Genomic DNA, 21108 nt, shown 5'->3' on the forward strand with positions numbered 1-21108 from the left:
TCCGCTGGGAGCCTGCTTCTTCCTCTCATACTCCCCCTGCTTGTGTTCCCTCTCTCGCTGGCTGTCTCTATCTCTGTTGAATAAATAAATAAAATCTTAAAAAAAAAAAAAAAAGAATGTGTATTTGAACATGGTAACTTCTCTCTTGAAAATGGTATTCTGCTAGCTAGTTTGATATAATAAGAAATCTCATGGACTTTTAGAAACAGAAAAGATCGTTTTATAAGGAACACTTGAGGTCTGAGCAGTTAAAGAGCTTCTCATGATACCCCAAAACTTGGAAAGAAATAGAACGTAATAACTGCTTCATGCTGTGTGTTTCCATATACATTTAATTAGCCCTGGAAAAAATTAGCTGTATAATGGAATGTGCTGACTAAAAGCCAACCTTTTATAGATGTGAAATGCTATTATTTCCTCGAGGTTTCCATTCATTAGCATAACTTTTTTTTTCACTGTGTTTGCATGTTTCCTCTACAAGAACTAATTTAAATCTAGGTATTAAATTTCCTTATTTTTGCATTTTTACTTAGTATTTAACATTGAGAAGAGGAAGGCTGTATGGAGATACACTGGTGTGGTTTGCTTTCAGAGCAAGCAAAATATATTTTCTATTTTTAAGTTGTGGGGATGATTATAGGGGAAAAAAATCTAAGGAAAAGAAGAAAATGTGTTTTGTTATCTTTGTTATCTCAGGACTTAACCAGTGATTTTTATTTCACCTGTCACCATGGGCTGGACCATGCTACAAAGCAACATAATGATGACTTACTTTTTTTTTTTTTTTTAAATAGGTATGACTTTTGCTCCAATAAGGAAGAGTCCCTAATCCTGGATCCTGACAGCAACATAGGAAACAGGATTGAAAGCATCACTCAGCGCATGGCAATAATAGAAGGAAAGAATAAGGTATTGTGTCCAAAAATAAGCACTGGCATATTTATTTTATTTTTCTTTTCAAGATTTTATTTGAGAGTGAATGAGAGCACGAGTAGGGGGAGGGGCAAAGGGAGAGGGAGAGAGAGAAGCAGACTTGATCCTGGGACTTGAGCCGAAGGCAGATGCTTAGCCGACTGAGCCACCCAGGTGTCCCTGGGACATTTATTTTAAAAATACACACTTGGCTTCCAGTTCTGGGTTTACTAGAACCAGAAGTAATTCAAATGCTCAAACAAAAATTCAGAGAGAAGACAAGATCTGAGATATTGCTTCATGGAGAGAGAGCCTGAGGCTGCTTAAACTGTTCTCCAACGGCCCTCCAGTTCCAAAGGCATGAGTAGTCGGTCCTAATGGAAGAGGGGGAGCTGCCTTTCAGATATCAATGACTTTCAACCCTGGCTGAATATCAGAATACTCCACCAGTTATCATGACATTGAATCTCTGGAGTAGAGCCCAGGGTTCATAAAAGTTCCCTGGGAGATTCTAGCATGTACCCAGGACTGAGAATCTCTGACATACATACACTAAGTGGGCTGTTGATAAGCAAAAGCTAGTACAAAACTTAGGGCTAAAATGGAATATTTCCATTTCACTGAACAGCTTGTTTTCCCTCTGTCTTTGCAAGGGCAAAGCCTAAGTCAGGGTATGCAAACACATATATAAGGATTCCCTGCCCTAAGAAATACAAATCAAAAGCACAATGAGATATCTCCTGACACCTGTTGGAATGGCCATTATCAAAGAGACAAGAAATAATAAGTATAGGTGAGGATGTGGAGAAAGGGGAACCTTTGTGCACTATTGGTGGGTTGTAAATTTATGCGGCTGTTACGAAAAACATGGAGGTCTTTGGAAGTTCCTCAAAAAACTAAAAATAGAACTACCCTATAATCCAGCAATTCCACTTCTGGGTATATATCCAAAGAAAACAAAAACACTAACTCAAAAATATCTTCACCCTCACATTCACAGCAGCACTATTTATAATAGCCGAGATATGGAAGTGACTTCAGTGCCCATTGAATGAATGAATGAATGAATGAATGAATGAATGAATGAAGAATGTATGGTATGTATACACTCAATGGAATAGGACTCAGCCACAAGAAAGAATGAAATCTTGCTATTTGTGACATGGATGGACTTTGAGGGCATTACGCTAAGTGAAAGAAGCCAGGCAAAGAAAGACAAATACCGTATGATCTCACTTATATGTGAAATCGAAAAGAAACGAAACCCAGCTTATAGATTACAGAGCACAGATCAGTGGTTGCCAGAGGCAGGGGTAAGGGTTGTTAAAAATAAGTGAAGGGGGTCAAAAGGTACAAAGCTGCAGTTACAAAATAACTAAGTCCTGGGGGATGTATTGTACAATGTGGCGAATATAGTTAATAACACTGAATTGCATATTTCAAAGTTTGCTAAGAGAATAGATCTTAGTACTTCTTTTTTTTTTTTTTTTAAGATTTTATTTATTTATTTGACATAGATAGAGATAGCTAGCGAGAGAAGGAACACAGGCAGGGGGAATGGGAGAGGAAGAAGCAGGCTCATAGCAGAGGAGCCTGATGTGGGGCTCGATCCCATAACGCTGGGATCACGCCCTGAGCCGAAGGCAGACGCTTAACCGCTGTGCCACCCAGGCGCCCCAGATCTTAGTACTTCTTATCACAAGAAAAAAGATTTGCTTAACTCTGTATGATGACAGATGTTAAGTGGACTTATTGTGGTGATCGTGTTGCAATACATACAAATACTGAATCATTTATGCCATCCGTAAGCTGAAACTAATACAGTGTTCTATATCAATTATACCTCAATTCAAAAAAAAAAAAAAAAAGAGAGAGAGACTTCTAACCAAAGGGAAAAAAAATTCCCTGACCTAATGAGGGTCAAGCAGGCATCTTTGCTGATACTCCTTTTAGTATTAAAAATTTTTTACTTAGGTATGATTAAATTTGTACAGCTTTTTGTATGTCAATGAGTATAGTTTAATAATGACTTTGGAGAGAAATATACACCCATGAAACCATCGCCACAGTCAACGCTATCAACTTTTCCATTGCCTCCAAAAGTTTCCTCCCACTGCATGTAGGAATGTGTGAATGAATCAATGACAACACATAGCAAATGTGTACAACACAGCATCGTTCACTGCAAGTACTGTGCTGAACAGGGGATCTCTAGGACTTATCCAACACGACTGAAACTTTGTACCCTTTGACCAATTTTGGAGGATTCAACTTATCCTCTAAAAAAGGTGCCAAGAACTGCAAAGGCTCTGAGATTGTACCCTACCTTCAGGCTAACAGGTAGGCCTGTCCCAGGTTTATGTTTGGTGGTTGAAGACTTGCTTCTTGTGGGTCAGAGGCAGGGTCTTCATTACAGCAAATCTCATGGGCTTCATGTTAGCACTTGGCCCTCTGCCCCCAAGGAGAGACTGCAGACGGTGGATTTGCATAGCAGCTGAGGGACCCTGAACTTTGGGAACCCAAGTTTGTTACAATGGGCGGCCTTTGCTGCTCCTCTTGCATACCGTCCGTTTGCTGTTCCCCCGGCCTCCCCTGAGCCTCAGCGACAGCTGACGCCTTGTGAACCAGGCACACCTCACGGACCTCAGACTTTTCTTTAGTTGCATTCAGGAAAAACACACTTTAAAATCTACTATTATCAGGCACAGGGGCAGTGATGCTTTAAAAAGGGAAAACCTATCACCCCCTTGCCAAAATGTCCCTTTATATGTGCAGATCTTGACTCAGAGTGGTTCATTTGCATGGGTGCTGTCTGCTGGAGTGGGCTTATGCTTGTGTAATCTGTGTATTCAGCTGTATTTTGGGCATTTGGAGGCAACAGAGTAGATGGCATCATCCCCCCTCGCCCATGTCGGATTGAACAATGACGACAAATAACATCTGAATTCCTCGTTCTATAAAACTTTTTGACATATGCTCATATCAACATCATTCTGGCCAGCCGGAGTGGTCAGCTACTTTTTAACGATAAGAAAAACAGGGGTGATGAGATGAACTCAAAGCCACACAGCTGAAATGTGGCAAACGAGAAACTCAAAATCTCCCTATTCCAAAAGCCGTGGCTCTGCCAACTAGTTACAGAAATTAAAGTGGTGACCACTTCCATGAAAATATGAGCCATCACTTGTCAAGGATTTAAGAAAAGTTTTTCTGACTACAGCAGCGGTTTACAATTTTTCTCTGATACAAATGAGCTGTAATTTGAAACATCGCATGATGGACGACCATTGATGAGAGCAGTTCAATGAAATCCTTAGAGGAAATTCTATGAACTTGAGAGTTTAATTTGAGTGACAGTACATTTTTTCAAAAAAAGGAAATGCCCCACCATAGAAAACAAGTTAGTTGTTACAGAATTCTAGAAAACTTCAAGGTGCCATTGACTGTGTCAGTTTGTAGATGTGCTGTTAACTACTGCATATTAAAAAAAATAATTTATGAGCCTAGTTCCAGTGGTAAGTTTCAATTCTATTCTGGCATCCTAGCTACAAAGGATACAATAGAAAAGAAAGTGGAAAATGAAAAAGCCAGGCAAAGTTTCAAATTAGCCTGAACCGTGACGTAGCCGCCTGACTCCCCATACAGAGTTACCTGGAAAGCACAGAGGGAGCGAAGTCACGAATCCTGAGTGAGATAAGGAACTTCCTTGATTTTTTTTCCATGCAGCTTGAAACAAGTTTATTGTCTTGTAATTTTGTAGTTATACGGAGGTTTTAAATATAGACATCCAGACACAGCGGGCACGTATGTCGACCAGCCTGCAGCCAGGAGCCCTGGGGTCGAGCTCTGTCACTTCTTATCTTGTATAACCGCACGCAGATCAGTCCCTCTCTCTGCACCTGTCCCTCCTCCAAAAGATGGAGCTAATAATACTTGTCCTCCCTCCTTTGCCCCTTCTTATAAACATGATTGTCGTATACGCCCTGATGCAATTCCCAAGTTGATTGTGGTCGTATACAAGGAAGACTCCTTGTCCCATAACTGCCTGCATTGAAAAACTTTTAATACTTTCTCAACAAAATTGACATCTACGTGTATCACGTGTATGTGGCATATCCTCTTAGAAGCTGTCACTGTAATAGATTCTCATTATTCATTTCAAGCCCTAGATTTAGAAGCATTTACTACTTTTACAATTTTGGCATCTCTTGGTTTATCTCTGTGTATGTAGGAAAAATTTATGATGATGACAGATGGGAGTTTTGCTATTTCAGAGTTATTTGTGCTGGTCTTCCCTTTACATTTAAAACTGCTTTTCTTTTTTGCCCATTTTTAGGAAGTATATTAGAGTCCCAGCTTAGACTCTAATGACCCTTTTAGCTACAGTCACATAGTCCAGCCAGCGATACCCCCCACAGATCAGGGGAATAGAGGTCCCACTGGAGCCCGTGTCAGATTCTAGGGATTTCCTTTTTTTTTTCTTTGTTTTGTTTTGTGTTTTTTTTTTGTTTGTTTAACTCATAGAAGGGTGCAGAGGACAATAAAATTTAGTTTCCTCATGGGCAAGTTTTGGCCTAGATTTGTGAAAAATGAGTCATCAATTGGAGTTGCTAATAGCAAATGAGGAGTTTTAGTATCCTTTAATGGGGTTGCCAGACTATTGGGTTTGTAGCTATGGAGTAGGAAGTAGAAGGAGCCCTGTGTTAGAAAAAACACTCAGGAAATACGTATTACAGCATTCATTCTGTGAGGCTGGAGAATTGTGACAATGTTAATGTTTTAGCAGCATTTCCATTGAAATCGTTTGGAGGTTACCTTGAGAAGTGTTACCATAGGACCCTGATCCAGGACAGAGGCCTTAAACCTAATGACAGAATTCCAGTTTGTATCTCATTTCCCACACTCCTCAGTTTTTTCGAATTCTCACGTTCTATTTTCCCATCACTTGGCTCAAATGTGCCACCCGAGGTTAATTTTAGATTCTTCCATGACCTTTATATATCTACTTTTATGTCTCCCTGACACACTTGAAAGGAAACAATATTAGAAACATCCCGAGATTAAAATCACGGGTCCATATTTAGACCTTTTAAAACTTGTTCTGGAAATTAGGCTGAATTACACATCACCCCATTCATTCTCATCCATGAGGTTGAAACCACATTGTGGTAGGGAGTTACTAATGCTTAGGGAAAGGGAAGGAAGGAAGGGGTATGAATAACTTCCCAACTTACAGTACCTGACGACAGATTTCATCAGCGTTCCTGGGTCATACAAAGGAACCCAGAGAATGACTTTAAGGGTCTATTTCTAATACCTAAATCCTTGAGGTCCTGGCAGAGCAAGTCAAGGCACCCCCAAAGTGTAGGTTCAGAACTAAAAAACAATTATGGCAAATGAAAACTAATTATAGAATGAAGACAAGCAGACATCTTTGAGAATTTCTTTTGGTGCACCTTCTAAATGATTATAATTTCAAACACATGTAACAACTCAAATTCTTGGCACTTCCTCTTTTAAAGTATTAAGTTAATATTTGGTGTTCCAACTGTCAGGCTATTTTCATTTTTCCCCCCTTTGAAACGATAGTGTTTGGTTACGAGCATTGGGGATGGATTTGTCCCTTTTACTCGGAAGACTTCTGCGTTTGGACTTGCTGTCCTAAGAGAAGTTGTCTCCTGCCCAGAAAAACCACACTCACCTACAACTCACACTTGAGCTCCTTTTTCTGATCCTATAATGTTTATACTTCAATTATCAAATAAATATCTTTTGTTTTTCATGAAAGTATGTTTTAGTTTCTAAGTTAAACATATATTCTCTGGAAAAAAGTGCTCTAGAAATCAGATAATTTTTAATAAAGTTGATCATAGGATATTAATTTCATCTTATTTTTAAATTTCCTTTTTTAATTATAACTTTTTCATTCATCGGTCATATTTTCAAACCTTATAACAATGTATCAGTTGAAAAATAGCTTGCACCTTATGTGAAAAAATAGGAAAGAAACTAGTATTTCTGTACATAGTAGCATTCTAGTGTATGTGACCAGTCTCTGCCAATTTAAGGATGTATTCTTAAGGAAGAACTCAATTCAGAGAGTAGACAGAACTCTACCAATAGATCTGTGCCTTTCAATTTAAAGAGTTTTAAAGCAAGAAGCAGTTCCATGTAGAGATCAAGGGTAAAATACCTACCTCACAGGGCTATAGGGAGGAATAAATTAAAGTCCCAGCTTAGACCATAATGACTCTTTACCCACAGTCACATAGTTAGCCTGCCCATATCTAGCCTAGTTAGCTAGATATCGCCTCACGTGCCATCTGGGGCATAGCAAGGGCTACATGAAGGCACCCAGAGACAAATAATGTAAACTCCCATCAATGTCCTTTTCTCGTTCAATTTTAATAGGAGCTTGGGAGAGGTGAGTTCTGGAGCAGGCTTGCCTATGGGTAAGCTCTTGTTTTGGGAAGGGGTCATTCAAGCAAAATAAGAGAGATTCAAATGTCTTTGTATCCCCATCTGGATTCCTTTCAGTTCTAGGTGTCTCAATTTCATTCTCTGATTACACGAAAGCGCTGAGCTCTCCCAACTGTTTACTGGAATCATCCCCAGATTGCCTGCAAAAGTCTTCACTGTGGCACCTGTGCGCATGTGAGCTGACTGTCCCTTACCGTGGAACCCAGTTCTTGTGCTCACTTGCTCTGAGTCCAGTGAAATCAAAATAATTTTAATAGAAATGCAGATGCAACTTTCAGAGTCAGGCAGTCACTGTCCCTAATATCAAACATCCTCGGGACAAACAGAAATGAGTTTCTCACTTATTTACTGAGCAACAAATCGAAGAATGTAGATAAGACTCTGCTGAGGCCCCTGAGGATAAACATTTGAGTGCTGACATCATAAGAAAAGCCGTGCTTGAGCTGGGGGGCCTTCACTGGTGTCCCTTGGGTCTGAACTTGTTGCATACCACTTCCAAGCATTCTGAGCGCAAGTTTGCAGAGACCAAATAAAGAAGTCAGAGTCTGACTTGATGGTCTGAATTGCCCCAGCAGCCATAGCTAACACTTCCTTTCCCACTGCTACCTACAAGCTTCTCTTCCAACTACTTCCGTTTCCTCCCATGGCTCTTAAGTGGTGGGTGCAATAATTAAAAGAAATATTCTGGATAGCATTTCCTTGTATTTCCCACTTCTTCTAAAGATTATTAATTAACATAGGGAAAGAGATACCTGAGCTCTTTCGTGATCTTCTCTACTGGTCATTGGCCTCCATGTGAGTGTTTCTCTGCAAAAGAGAATAATACATATTTGATCTTCAAGCAGAGAAATTCTTCTCTGCCACCTTAAAGTAGTCCTCCAAGGACTATTCAAGGTTAAGAATAGGGATTGTGTCACGTTCATCATAGTCACTGCACCTTGTAACCTCCGCGCAATGCCTTGATGAACGCTCAATGTCTGCCGGGTTGAATGAAAATTGCCACCTATTGCAGATGCTTTCATTTCCAGTAACTTCAACAACTCACAGAGGGTATATGAGGAGATGTAATTAAACAGATCCAAGAAACAGAAGAGGAGACATCATGTAATATACACTATACTATAGTGAAAGTTACAGAGAATTTGGAACAATAAGCTTGCTGACTGAAAAAAACGAGGAGTATATTTTTCAGTGTTCTTGATCCGTCGATTAAAGACAAATAGCTTATTGGCTGGATATGAGAACATAAGTCAAGTGCTTAGCCCATTACTTAGCAACTCAGAAAAATGCTGGGACCCTTTGTAGAATCGGGGTTCATCATCTTACCCCGCTGTCACATTTCCGCCTTTATATTATGTTAGCCTGTAAGTCACTTGATCTAATTCTGCTTCAGCCAGGACACCCCACTCGTCTGGAAGCATCAGCAAGCCTCTCTAATTTCAAAGCCAATGACCAGTTCCTCGTGTTCTAAGAGATAGGCTACAACAATTTATAAGTAACTGGATACACTTTTTTTTTTTTTAAATACAAGAATGTACTCGCCTTTTCATCTGTTTCATAAAAAGGATGCATTACACTTTTGCAAGGCCGGGTTAAAATTTTAAAACTCTCAACAACCTGTTTCATTTTACTAATTTTTATCTTTAAAAGCAGACAGCAAAGTGAGTCTTTACACAGTACAAATTTGTGTTTCATTACTCTTCGACACATCACAGTTTAGAAAGGGCTTTCCGGCTCACACAAATGTGACCGCTGGTGTTTCTTCAAGGGCCCTTGTGCCGAAGAGCAGCACGAAAATCCTGTGAAACACTATTATATTCACAGTGTATATCTTCGCTTTCTAGACTGGGAATTGGCAGACTGAGAAATTAAGTCATTGACAAACACACAGGACAGCCTTAGAGAGCTTTCCAGAGCTTCAGCGCCTTGGGGGCTGCAAGACCGTATTCTTTGAGTACATAAAATAAATGGCTTGGCCAACCTTTCTCTTCTGTCCTTGCTCACTTAACACGCCCGTTACAGAAGCAAACAGCAAAGAAACCTCCTGTTACCAAATGGCATCCATAGTCTCAGGTCATCCAAACAAAAGGGAAGGCCTCAGCCTCACCTGTTCCTCTCATTGACGTGAAACCGACCACCTCACAGAGTAGGACGTGCAGTCCCGCATCTCAGCTTCAGGTCTGTAATTGTTACGCCAGCAGCACGAGATAAATAAGCCTGAAACCCTCATACGAGTCGGATGTCATAGCCCCCGGTCTCCTGAGGACCTGCTTTCCTGTTATTTTTCCATTCTTGCTGGGGCTCGGCAAAGGGAGAGCCTTCTGGTAACCGCCATGCGTGCAGTAACTACCCTTGCTGAATGAATGGAACAGCTGAATCATTTCAGCCCTTAGAAGAATCTTAGGGAGGTTCAAATAGTTCTTTGCTCTAGCTAAAGTTTCCTTTTCTTTTACAGACGGCTAGCACCTTGGTTGTGGCTGACTCTAGAATTTCTGGAATCTACAGTTGCATGGCTTCCAATAAAGTAGGGACTGTGGGAAGAAACATAAGCTTTTATATCACAGGTAAGCCGTATATCCTATACTCCCAAAGATGGCCGGGTGAGCTCGCTGTCCTTTCTAGTCTGCTTGTTCTTAGTTCACTTTGAGCTTGAGCGACTCTTAGTTTTACAGAATTCTGTAAAATTGTTCAACTGTGGGTACCTTCATCCTTGCTGTCAGGAATAGGATTCTGCACCATCACTGATCTCCTAATGAGTTCTTTCTCCGAGTTCCCTTCTAGAGCTATCTGTACGTCTCCCTCCCAGGCTGGATCATGAATTTAGGATCCTGTCATGTTCATTTTCAAACTCTTCTCAGTACCTGGCGCCGGGTCTGGTCCATAGCAGTTGTTCAGTACTGATCAAGGACACCAAAACTGTGATGATATGTTTTTGTGTTTGACGCTTAGGAGCTAATTGTCTCACAACTGAAGTAATTTCTACTTTTGAGGAATGAGGCTCTCCTGTAGAAATCTGAAACGGAGTTTGTTGAGAGTAATTAACGTGCTGGTTTTTTGGTAGCATTTACCATTTTTAGCCTTAAATATGATGGTCTCTGCAAATCTTAAAACTTCCAAGGTACACAAATGGCACTCCCTATGTCCCTGCATGGGTACAGGAAGGAAGTAACTAGCTCAAAGTATAAAAACAATTGCCTGGCTCCGCACTCCCCCAATTTTCTGAGGAAATCCGGGCAGTTTGCCAGCTTTCTGGAAACTTCGCACTGCATGGGGCAGGCTGCAGCAGTTGCCTAGAGTTCTCTAGAAAGAAATAGGTAGGTCTGATTGCATGAGACATATGGGTTGTCAGATCACAGGGAGCCTTCCGGCAAGTTAGCCAATCCTCAGAGAAGCTGTCGTGGGAGATCTCCTGAGGTAGATTCTCACGGCCTGTCAGAGCTGGAAGAGACTTGAGAGGCGATTCAGCATGAGAGCCCCTGCACTTTGCAAGTGAGGCAATGGGGTTTAGAGGGTTGCAAAGGGACACGGCAGAGCCGTTCGAGACCAAGCCAGCTCCTGTCCTCTTACATCCGAGGAGTGGAAGGGAGGTCATCTTTGCATCCATTCCAAGTAGGAAAATTATTTAGAGAAGGATTCAGAGAGCTATTTCACACATAGAGGTTCTCTAACCAATCTCGGATGATTTGGACTAATTAGGAACAAAGGTTTGGACTGCCCTTTATATTTGGTTGCAAACAAGTTCCTGTCCGAATCCATAGTCACTGTATGTATGATTGAAAGTATAAAAGATGGAGCAATTCCCGTTCTGAACATTCAACAAGTTTCTACAAGTTTAATGAGCACTATTAGAGAGAACAGTCCAACTCTGCACTGAGCACTTGAACGGATTATCAATGAAGCCCTGTCTTTAAACGAAGACAGTTTTAACATAAAAAAGAAGTTGTTATCTGTACCCTAATATCAAAAGGCCTACGCAGAAGTAATGTGGCAGATGAATTTACCAACACTAAGCCACTGAGGCTTAGCTTCTAATTCAATAGAAATAGAAGTCACGCATGTAATTTAAAATTTTCTAGCAAAACTACATTTTTAAAAAATAAAAAGTAAAATTAATTTTATTTAACCCAGTATATCCAAAATAACGTTTTGACATGTAATCAGTGTTTTTAAAGTATTACCCTACGTCCGCTTTAAAATTTTAAATTAATTGAAATAAATAAAATTCAGTCCTTCAGTCACACTAGCCACATTTTAAGTGCTCAGTAGCCACACGTGGCCAGCGGATACTATGTGTACGTGGAACTCTAAGCCTCTGAGAAGGAAGGGCTGAGGGGTCCTGGGGGAGGAGGGCATAAAATCTGAACAAGTAAAAAGAAGAGGACAGGCTTGCCTTGACTTTTTCAGAGCCAAGGCAAGAGTACCAATGGAGGTCCACAAACTCTACATCTAACCACTTACCAAGTTCTAAATGAGGCAAACAAGCGGTTATGTCTGAGCTTCTCATGGACAAATATACCTCCGTGATGACCTGAGAGGTGAGATGCAGACGTAGAATTCTGGGCCTCCTCACAGCTCCACAACAGAACACGTCAATGCCTACAGGTGCAGAAGGAAGGCGCCCCACTCCCCCACCCCCCGGCTTCTCTTTCCGCTCCTGACTCTGTCCTACTACTGCACCCATGTCTATGGTCTCCACAGCCCACTTATCCAAGCACCGCCCACCCCCCAACAGTCTCCCCTGGAATCGCACGCCAACGAGCGATCTGAGCTCAGGAGGACAAACCTAGGGAAGAGGTCGTTGATAGTCTAGAAGCAGCCTTGGGATCATCTTTGCAGGGAATTCTGGGATCCCAAGGACCTCGAGCAAGATATGGAAGTGGGGGTGGCATGCTTTCTTGACCCCACAGACTCTATATTGTGAAGAGGGGGACAGCCGGAATAGAGCCATCTAAAGGGTCTGAAGGCAGTGCTGGAAGAGGAGGTACCCAGAGTGGAGGGGGCCGTGGTGCTCATTTCCTTATTCTTCAGAGTCCCCAAGAAAGATGAATTGATGCCCAGCCTTGATTGCAGCACCAATATCTCGCCCACCCCACTGAGCTTTGCATTGCTGCGTGTCTGTCTGTGTGTGGTGGTGTTACTGACAAAGCTGATCACCTGTTAAATGCGGAGATTCCCTCCTTCTGCCTATCACGTTATACAGTGTATGACCGTGGAACGGTTGAAATCTTTTCAAGATCTCAAGGCTTGTCCACAGAAAGGAGCTATGAGAATTCAATTCAAACATATACACTTGAGGCTTACAATGCTTCTCTAGAAATTCAAGAGCTTTCATCTTACACCGATATGGAACAGAATTACTCTGAATTCTTTTTTACCAATCCTGAAAAGTTCTAGTTTGGATAATCAGATTAATTTGCTTACATTGATTACTTTTTTAACGAATTACTATCTTCTTCTTACTTAAATCTTTGTCCTGAGATTTATTCTCACTGGAGATAAAACTAGATACCCTTAGGAGTGTTGCTCCTTACACGTGTATTTTCTGAAAAGTGAATGTACGTTTACTCGGTGTTTATGCTTGACCTCCGTACAAGGACTGCTTTAAAAAATCTAAAATTTAAGTGTTCTAAATCAAAAGATCTGGATTTGGATCCTTCTTGATCCTCATTTCATGCATGTTGCCCCTTCCTTAAAATATAATAACTCACACAGTTGCCTTCCAAACTGATGTAAACAAGTTAGCTGTGGCCTTTAGAATTCTCCACAGCTTCTACCCTAAATTTTGCCATTCACTGTCCAAGTAGATACTTGAAAGAAGCAAAACTTTTAGTAAACACTCACCTCTTAGAGAGTGTTATTTCCCTTCTTCGGAAAAGGAAAGCCTTCTATATTATCACCTGAGAATGAGACACCTCTCAGCCTGTTAATTTCTATGTCTGTTGCATGAACTTAATTCACATGTTTGACCACCCAAGTCAATATGCACCCCCCCAAACATGCACCTGTGTAAGTAGATTACTCCTCACACCTAACCCTAAGTTGATTCTCTCTTCTGAGCAAAGGCTAATTCTTCTCCACGATTCCTCATAAGATGCCGTGGATGTGATATGCATTAAGGGAATGAGTGTTCGTAGGTGCCGACGAGGATCGTGCTAAATCTGCAACAGATACTTAAGTGTGGGAAGATTTCTTAACACTTCGTTGGAAGACAATTCTTTGGGTCTGTTTTTGTACTCAGGCTAAAAAAAAACAAAACAAAACAAAACAAAAAACCACATGAATTAAAAGGAAAAATCCCTCTGGATTCATTAACTAGTGTTAGGACATTTTATTTATCATCTTCTATGGCTCAAAAGAGAAGGCCAAAGGAGTTATCCTAAGAAATGGACAATCATTTCTAAGAGGCTGTCTGGTAACACGAATCCAGTTAACTTCACTAACAGTGTCCCGCGTATGAGAAGCAGACCTCAAAACCCAGTTGGACCTTTTCTTTCCCAATGTGTGTGTTTTTGCTGTTTGCTGGCACTCTGCATGACTATGGGTGTGTTAGCAATTACTGAGGGTGAAACAGGAACAGCACTGCCTTATCTCCCTGGTTTCCCAGTGTCACTAAATGCATTTTATTTTGAGATTCCTGGTGGTGCTTGGCAAAGATAAACAAAATCTTCCATCAGGAAACCTGTGAGCTATTTCCACAGGAAGTTTCAAATCACTAAAGTAAATGGAAACTCTGCATGATCCCAATGGCGTTACTTAGGCTCGCTTGGGTTCTGACCACCAGGACTGGACCTCGGGATAAATGGAAAGCCTATGTACGGTCTTTGAAGAAATGATTTGACTTCGGTCAGTGCACAGGACCTCTGCTATCCGTGTAAAAGTTGGTGGCTGATGCTTTACTCCGCAGGCTTGGAAAGTGTCCCAAATATAAAAAGATGCTGAATTAGAGGGGCTATTTCTGACACCTTATTGTTATGTTAAAAATGACTGTCAGCTGCTTCTGCATCTTCTGGCACATTCTTAGATATTCATTTTAAAAGCAGGAAAACCTCTGCTGGTCTCCTCTCTCTGAGCCACTGACAGCTTCATAAGCCACTGCTACCCCCTGCTCCCAGGTTTCAAATGAATACTTTGGCATTTCTTCAGACGTGACACTTTATAATACAGCCAAAGCCCAGAAAAATCAGAAAAACAAGCAAAGTCAGATTTAGGAAAGAGTTGATATGATATCTAATTTTGGACTATTGTCCCCTTAAGGTTTAAAGGTTTCTTTATAGCTTTGTGTGCAACGGATAATAATAATAATAGCAGAACATAGTGCTTTTCATCTTCAAAGTACTTTGTAAAATGTTGGCCCAAATTCTTTGCTCAAATACAGATACGCCACTAAGTAACAAGCAATGGGAGGGTTTTGGGAGCAGGTCAATTCGGGGCCAGTAACCAATGATTTTTTTTTTTTTTTAATCCTCTGGGGAAATAGTCTGAAGTGAGACTAGGGAACTCTGAGCGCAAAAGCTAAGTGACAGTTCAGGGTAAGAAAGCTGGAGAGGAGACCTCACGAGGTGTTGCTGGAGATGGAGACGAAGGTTAGCTGGGGATTGACAGGAGGGAAATGGCTTTTAATGGTACATTCACTTTCCGAAAAACTTCACTATGTATTTAAGAGGAAATGTGATTTTTTAAAAATTATTTTCCACCTCCCCCATTGTCCCCACTTCTGAAATCAGGCAACTCTTCCAGATTGGTTAGTTGCATTTTGTTCTTTTATGTCTGAGTAGAATGAGCACCATGAAAGAGGACCTGAGCAGGGAACATGGCTCTTCTGTGCCCACCGTGCCCGCCGAGAGCAGGCAAGGTGATGGCACAGCAGTGGGAGGGGGTATTCTCCATCCCTTTGTTGGAAACTAGGGAAATTGGTTGGGTTTTTTTACTGGAAAAGTTTAGGATTAAAGTGGTACTGACTGGCAGGACTGAAGTCTCCTACCATGTACCTGGGACTTTCTCCTCTCACCTGGCCACAACTTATTCTGGATAAGTCTGACCACAACACCATCCTTGGTTTTTAGTACAGATCGCTCTTTTAGGACTTCCCTATTTCGCCCACTCACCCACCAGAAGTTCTAGATGTATTACAGAAACGGGAAATGTGGCTATCACCCCAAGATGTAAAACAAATTCCACTTTGAAAAAGCAACTGGGGGCAAACAGGGAAAATGTACCACCCTAATAACCAGCCTGTTTTGCACCTGCTGCCTCGCTTCTGAGGGAACGAACTTAGTTGGTTCCTACCTGGGTTTGATCAGTTCCCCTAACATGAAAAGATAAATATTCACCCTTTTAATGCTGACGCTGAGAGAATTTGTGTTGGAACGATTCTATGATGATCTCCAGAGGAGACACTGATTTTTCTATCAACTGAAGTTCTTTATTCTTGTTTTATAGATGTGCCAAATGGATTTCATGTTAACTTGGAAAAAATGCCCACAGAAGGAGAGGACCTGAAACTGTCTTGCACAGTTAACAAGTTCTTATACAGAGACATTACTTGGATTTTGCTGCGGACAGTTAAAAACCGAACAATGCATCACAGCATCAGCAAGCAAAAAATGGCCATCACTAAAGAGTACTCCGTCACCCTCAATGTCACCATCAAGAACGTTTCCCTGGAAGATTCAGGCACGTACGCCTGCAGAGCCAGGAACATATACACAGGGGAAGAAATCCTTCAGAAGAAAGAAGTTACAATTAGAGGTGAGCACTGCAACAAAAAGGCTGTTTTCTCTCGGATCTCCAAATTTAAAAGCACAAGGAATGATTGTACCACACAAAATAATGTAAAACATTAAAGGACTCATTAAAAAAGTAACAGTTGTCTCATATCATCTTGATTTATTGTCACTGTTGCTAACTTTCCGGCTCAGAGGAGACGCTCCTCCCAAAATGAGTTTGGAGATGACAGGAGTGATAATGAGCTCCCAAGGCCCCAGCTCTGCGCCCCCCACTCGGGCTGAGGGCTCTGCTCTCTGGGGCCGACTTGGTGCGCCTTTGGATTTGGACGATCCCTGCAGTGCATTTTCTGGTTTTTTTTGCTCTTTGCTGTCTTCTCCTGCCTGATTGATAGACAACAACTTGGGACTGATCCTTTCCTCCCACTTTGATGCCAACCTCTTTGTATTTCTAAGTTTCGAAGCTACGCAAAGTGAATAATTTAAACAAATGCTGGTTTCTGCCAAAGACGGACATGAATAAGTTAATTTTCCAGCTCAGAACGAGTACAGTTGAATTCGAGACTCTTATCGGACCTCTGCCTGGTTTTATGTTGTACTATTTCGTCCGCTCTCAATTTGTACATAGCACCTGGATAGCAAGTGATAATGCTTATTTATTTGAAAATGCTTTTTTTTTTTTTTTACATTAAGCACATTAATCTTAAACTGGAGCTTCTAAAATGGGCCCCAGGAGTGCAAGACGTCGGTGTAACCCAGAGGTATGAAAGCTTTATCACAGTGTGAATTCAGAATGCCCGCCCAGGTCAAGGCCACGTCCTCCCTCTGTGCACTCTGGCTGGCCCGCTGACTAGCAGTGCAGGCTTCCCCCTCACTGCCTCTGTTGGACCACACGCCTACTGACCGCATCTGAAAAAATCTGCATCCTGCCTTCGTCTTCCTTAGATTAGTCCCCTGGTTATTCTTTTAAAGAGCTCTCTCCTATCTAATTGACGGCATTCAAAGACATATCACGATCAGTTTATCAAGGAAATCAAGGCTCTTGTGACCGAAGGTTGAATGCATTCTTCTAAATGGAAATCTAAGATTTGCCCATTAAAAAAAAGGCCACTCTCCCCATATGCAAATGTTAATAGGATTTTTATGGGGATTAAGAAATGGCAAAACCACAGAAGCAGAATTCCGAGCCATTAAAAAATACACACTGTTTTTCAGTTAGGAGAGATGGAAATCTCCTCTCTAAGCTCGCGTTTGAGGGGAAAGTGACTTTTTCACCAGTTTGCTATGCATTGTTCTGTTGTTTTCATTTATGATTGATCATCGTATGTGCCTTGCGTGAACTATTGGAAAACAAGCCACAGTGACCAAAATAGCCGTGGCTGAGAGCACAGTGGCTGGGCAGCCCAACAGCTCAATAGAAGATGAAATATGACAACTTTGCAGGCTTGGGAACTCACCAGACTGCTTCCTCCTTTAGGTAACAGACCCTGTCCCACGGCTAAACTCGTCTTTCACGTGGGAATTGCTTTTGTCAAGTGTGAAAGAGTAAACAATAGCATTTCCCCAGAATGCCAGTTTTATGGAGCCCCCAATGCTCTGAAAACAATTAGCAACCTGGAAGTTGTCAGCCCAGAGGAAAGAATAATCAATTGTATCTTGAAATTTTTACCTATGGCTCTTTGGCCTGGCGTCTTTGTTCATTCTAAGTCCACGTGTTCCTTCAGGAAACAATGCCTTAGTACCACGGATCGTGGGGACTCCATTTTTACTAGAGCTGCAAAAGCAACTGGGATGCTTGCGGGATTGCTTCTGAAAAAATGGTGAAGCAGCCACACAAAAGCTGTCGTGTCCTTCCCCCTTAAAACTGCCACTGCGATATTGGCGGGGAGGGCAAGGGTGTTCGTATTTACAGGAGAGGATTTTAAGTACTTCCCAGAGATGATTTGCAGAATTCCACAGAGTAATTAATTGTTCGCTGTGTAATTCATCCTTCCAGAGAGTTTCAAGGAGACAAATCGATTGGGTGGGTTCTATTTTGCAGTGGTCCCTCTTTGGGGTATGAAGGAAGGGGAGGATGATAGGAGAAAAGAGAAAGAAAGAAGAGCCTAATATGGAGAATGATGAGTTGGACCTGAGGGCATGAGGCTGGTTCCTCCGTCTCCCAGTCCAAGTGAAGAAGAAAAACCGTGTAATTATGAGACCTGGCAGATCTCTGGGACCATAACACTAAGAGCTAAAAGAAGAACCTGGCGGGGAGCTATCTTTGGCTATCAATAACCAGCAGAAATATTCTGTTAATTCCGATTTTCTCCGTTTGAAGGGATCAGCTCCACTTTGTTAAGTTTTGGAAAGCAGCTACCTAGTTCCATGAAATCACTTAGGGTCAATAATCAGGGTTTGATGTACCATTCTTACCTAAAATGTCAGAACAGATTATAAAGCATAAAGGGGAATTGACAAAATGATTCCTTGACTGATCGGTCATTTAGAAACTAGTCAAAAATGAGATTGTTCACGGAGGAGAGCTTTTTTTTTTTTTTCAGAAATGGGTACAAGGAAAAATATAATACTGTGTGTTTCAGACATGTCTATATGAATTTTGTGTTTAATTGAGAGTCCTATGTTTATTCTGCAGCCTTTTTGCTGCTTTCTTGTCTGAAGTTTGTCTAGTGCAGATAGGGCCTTTGGGAGTTCTCATGACATTTCCGTTAAAATAAACTCTTCTCTTTCATGTAAGTGTTTTCCAGTGCACCTGCCAGGGACCTCAAATGCTGTCTCTGTTGATGATGCTATAGTTTGTAGCTTTGAAAATAATGTGGGTGTTGCAGGCCCTATAGTCAGGCTTCCTTTTTCTAATAAGGTCTATGGGCAATGATAGATCATTTTATCATATTTAGCACATGGGAAATAGTCAATGTGGTAGGGGAAGCTATTAAATATAACTCCATGAACTGTGTCTGAGTTTTAAATGAGATATGTCCAATTTGGCTGGCCATTGTAATAGACACCGGATAGTAATATCACACTGTTCTTCATTATCTTGTCATGTTTCACTGATATGTCTGGAGTCTTCACTGTGTAAAAATGTCAAAACTGTAACAATCAAGCTTGTAAAAAGTTACCAGAATTGAAGATTTTGATACCTGGCTGCATTTGCAATTAGCAAAGACCATTTGACAGACTGCAGAGAATGCAAACGCAGAAATGTTGAAATGATTCTGCCTGGGGCGGCGGAAGCGACTAGAAAGATACACTGACAGAAAGCAAAAGGGCTGTTGTGATCACTCATTCCACACTAAGTTTGAAGACTTTCTAAATCAGGGCTCTCCTTTCAACGCTCTTTTTAGCCTTCCCCTTCCATTTTGTATAAAATGAGGAAAGAAGTAGTGATAAACTTTGGAAATCAAAATTCTATGAGAAAGCTGTTCCTCCGAACAGAGTCGCCCTGTCAGCATGCTGTAAAAGTGATATGATAATATACTTTATAACCTGAGATTTCTAAAATTGCTTGAGTGAATGCTAATCCTGAGAGTTTCTCTGCAGGAATAAAAAGAGAAATGTTTGGGGCGTCGGCAGCCTCCTGCAGGGACACCGAGTCAAAGCTACTGCAGTGTGTCACCTCTTACAGCCTTGTAATCACTCCTAAGCTGCTTTCACAGTGTTAGTACAATAAGATGAGGAAATCCAAAATGGTCAGAGACAGCACAGACTGTCTAATTGAAGCCAGGGGCGCAGAATGTGTAAGTCACGCCAAAACCCTTTTGATTTCTGTTCCAGGCTTTGCAACAAGAGGGGGTGAAGAGGACGACTTGGGAGGGTGGGAAAGATGTTAGGAGTTCTCTTTATTCTTTTACCTTGGAAGATTGAGCTACCAATCCAGCACTTGCCTAACTAGAATGTATACATATCAGCAGGACTGACTACTTCATTCTATAGAGACACTGTGCTCGCTGGGGCCTTGGGGGTACTGCTGTTCCAATGTGGGATTTAATGTTGTAATGTATTGCACCCTAATGTATTAAATTCATTGTGTTGTACTATATCGGTTGGCATTTTATTAAAATAAATTGTATTGTATCATATTTGTATGTTTTAAGAGAAAATAATATAAAATACAATATTTGTACTATTATATAGTGCAAAAACTACAAGCCCACGCCTCTGCCTCTTGAATTAGTCCTTTGGTTGCTTGCACTGGGGAAGGGATGGAGGAAGGAAATAATCAATAAAGCTTTCAAAGTTCAAGAAATTCTCCTGTTTGGTCTGCTGCCTAACATTTTAGGTTACTGACAGCTGAGTAACACAGACATGCCCTCACAAACACATCAATAAAAGTACGTGCAAAATTGCATCAGCTCATCGCTGTAAGATGATACCTTTATGTAAAAATTCATCATAAGCCTCTATCCAAAATTGTGGTTTTCCTTTTTTTGTTCCTCGGATAGCATGCAAAATCCGTAGGTTTCAGAAAAGCTGCTGTCACGGAAAGGGAGAAAACTAGTGGGCCAGGCGAAACCCGTGGAACTGAATCCTACGGAATTTTGTCCTCGATTTTACTCTGCGTTCTAGCAAATTGAAATTTGACAAAACCAAATACGAATGCAAACTTATGGTGGAGCTCTGCTGTTCGTTTCTCTGAAGTGCGGATGCGCGTCTATAACAAAGGAATACAACTGATGTGTAATAACAGCCCCTCTCTTTGTTCACTAGATCAGGAAGCGCCACGCCTCCTGCGCAACCTCAGTGACCACGCCGTGGCCATCAGCAGCTCCACCACGTTAGACTGCCGCGCCACTGGTGTTCCCGAGCCGCGGATAACCTGGTTTAAAAACCACCGCAAAATACAACAAGAACCCGGTAAGAGATTCTGTTTCCCCTGAATTCACTTTCTCTTCATTCCCTTCTTCCCTTCACGTGCCTCTCACCTCCTTCCCATACCCCTAGAGCCTCTTGCCAGTAGAGCTCTGCTAACGCTGTGAGCAGCTTTAAGTGA

At 41.4% G+C, this 21108-nt stretch overlaps 1 protein-coding gene across 1 annotated transcript in view; it reads left to right on the plus strand.

Annotated features, from left to right (window-relative positions):
* Positions 1–21108, plus strand: part of FLT1 (fms related receptor tyrosine kinase 1) — a 171397-nt gene that overhangs the window by 78966 nt on the left and 71323 nt on the right. Inside the window, exons 11-14 of the mRNA XM_026493054.4 lie at positions 795–909; positions 9848–9956; positions 15832–16140; positions 20826–20972. Coding sequence (XP_026348839.2) covers positions 795–909; positions 9848–9956; positions 15832–16140; positions 20826–20972 — 680 coding nt within the window. The remainder of the gene's footprint in view (positions 1–794; positions 910–9847; positions 9957–15831; positions 16141–20825; positions 20973–21108) is intronic.

Source organism: Ursus arctos, unplaced genomic scaffold (genome assembly GCF_023065955.2).
Source record: "Ursus arctos isolate Adak ecotype North America unplaced genomic scaffold, UrsArc2.0 scaffold_10, whole genome shotgun sequence".
In the NCBI taxonomy this organism is placed as follows: Eukaryota; Metazoa; Chordata; class Mammalia; order Carnivora; family Ursidae; genus Ursus; species Ursus arctos.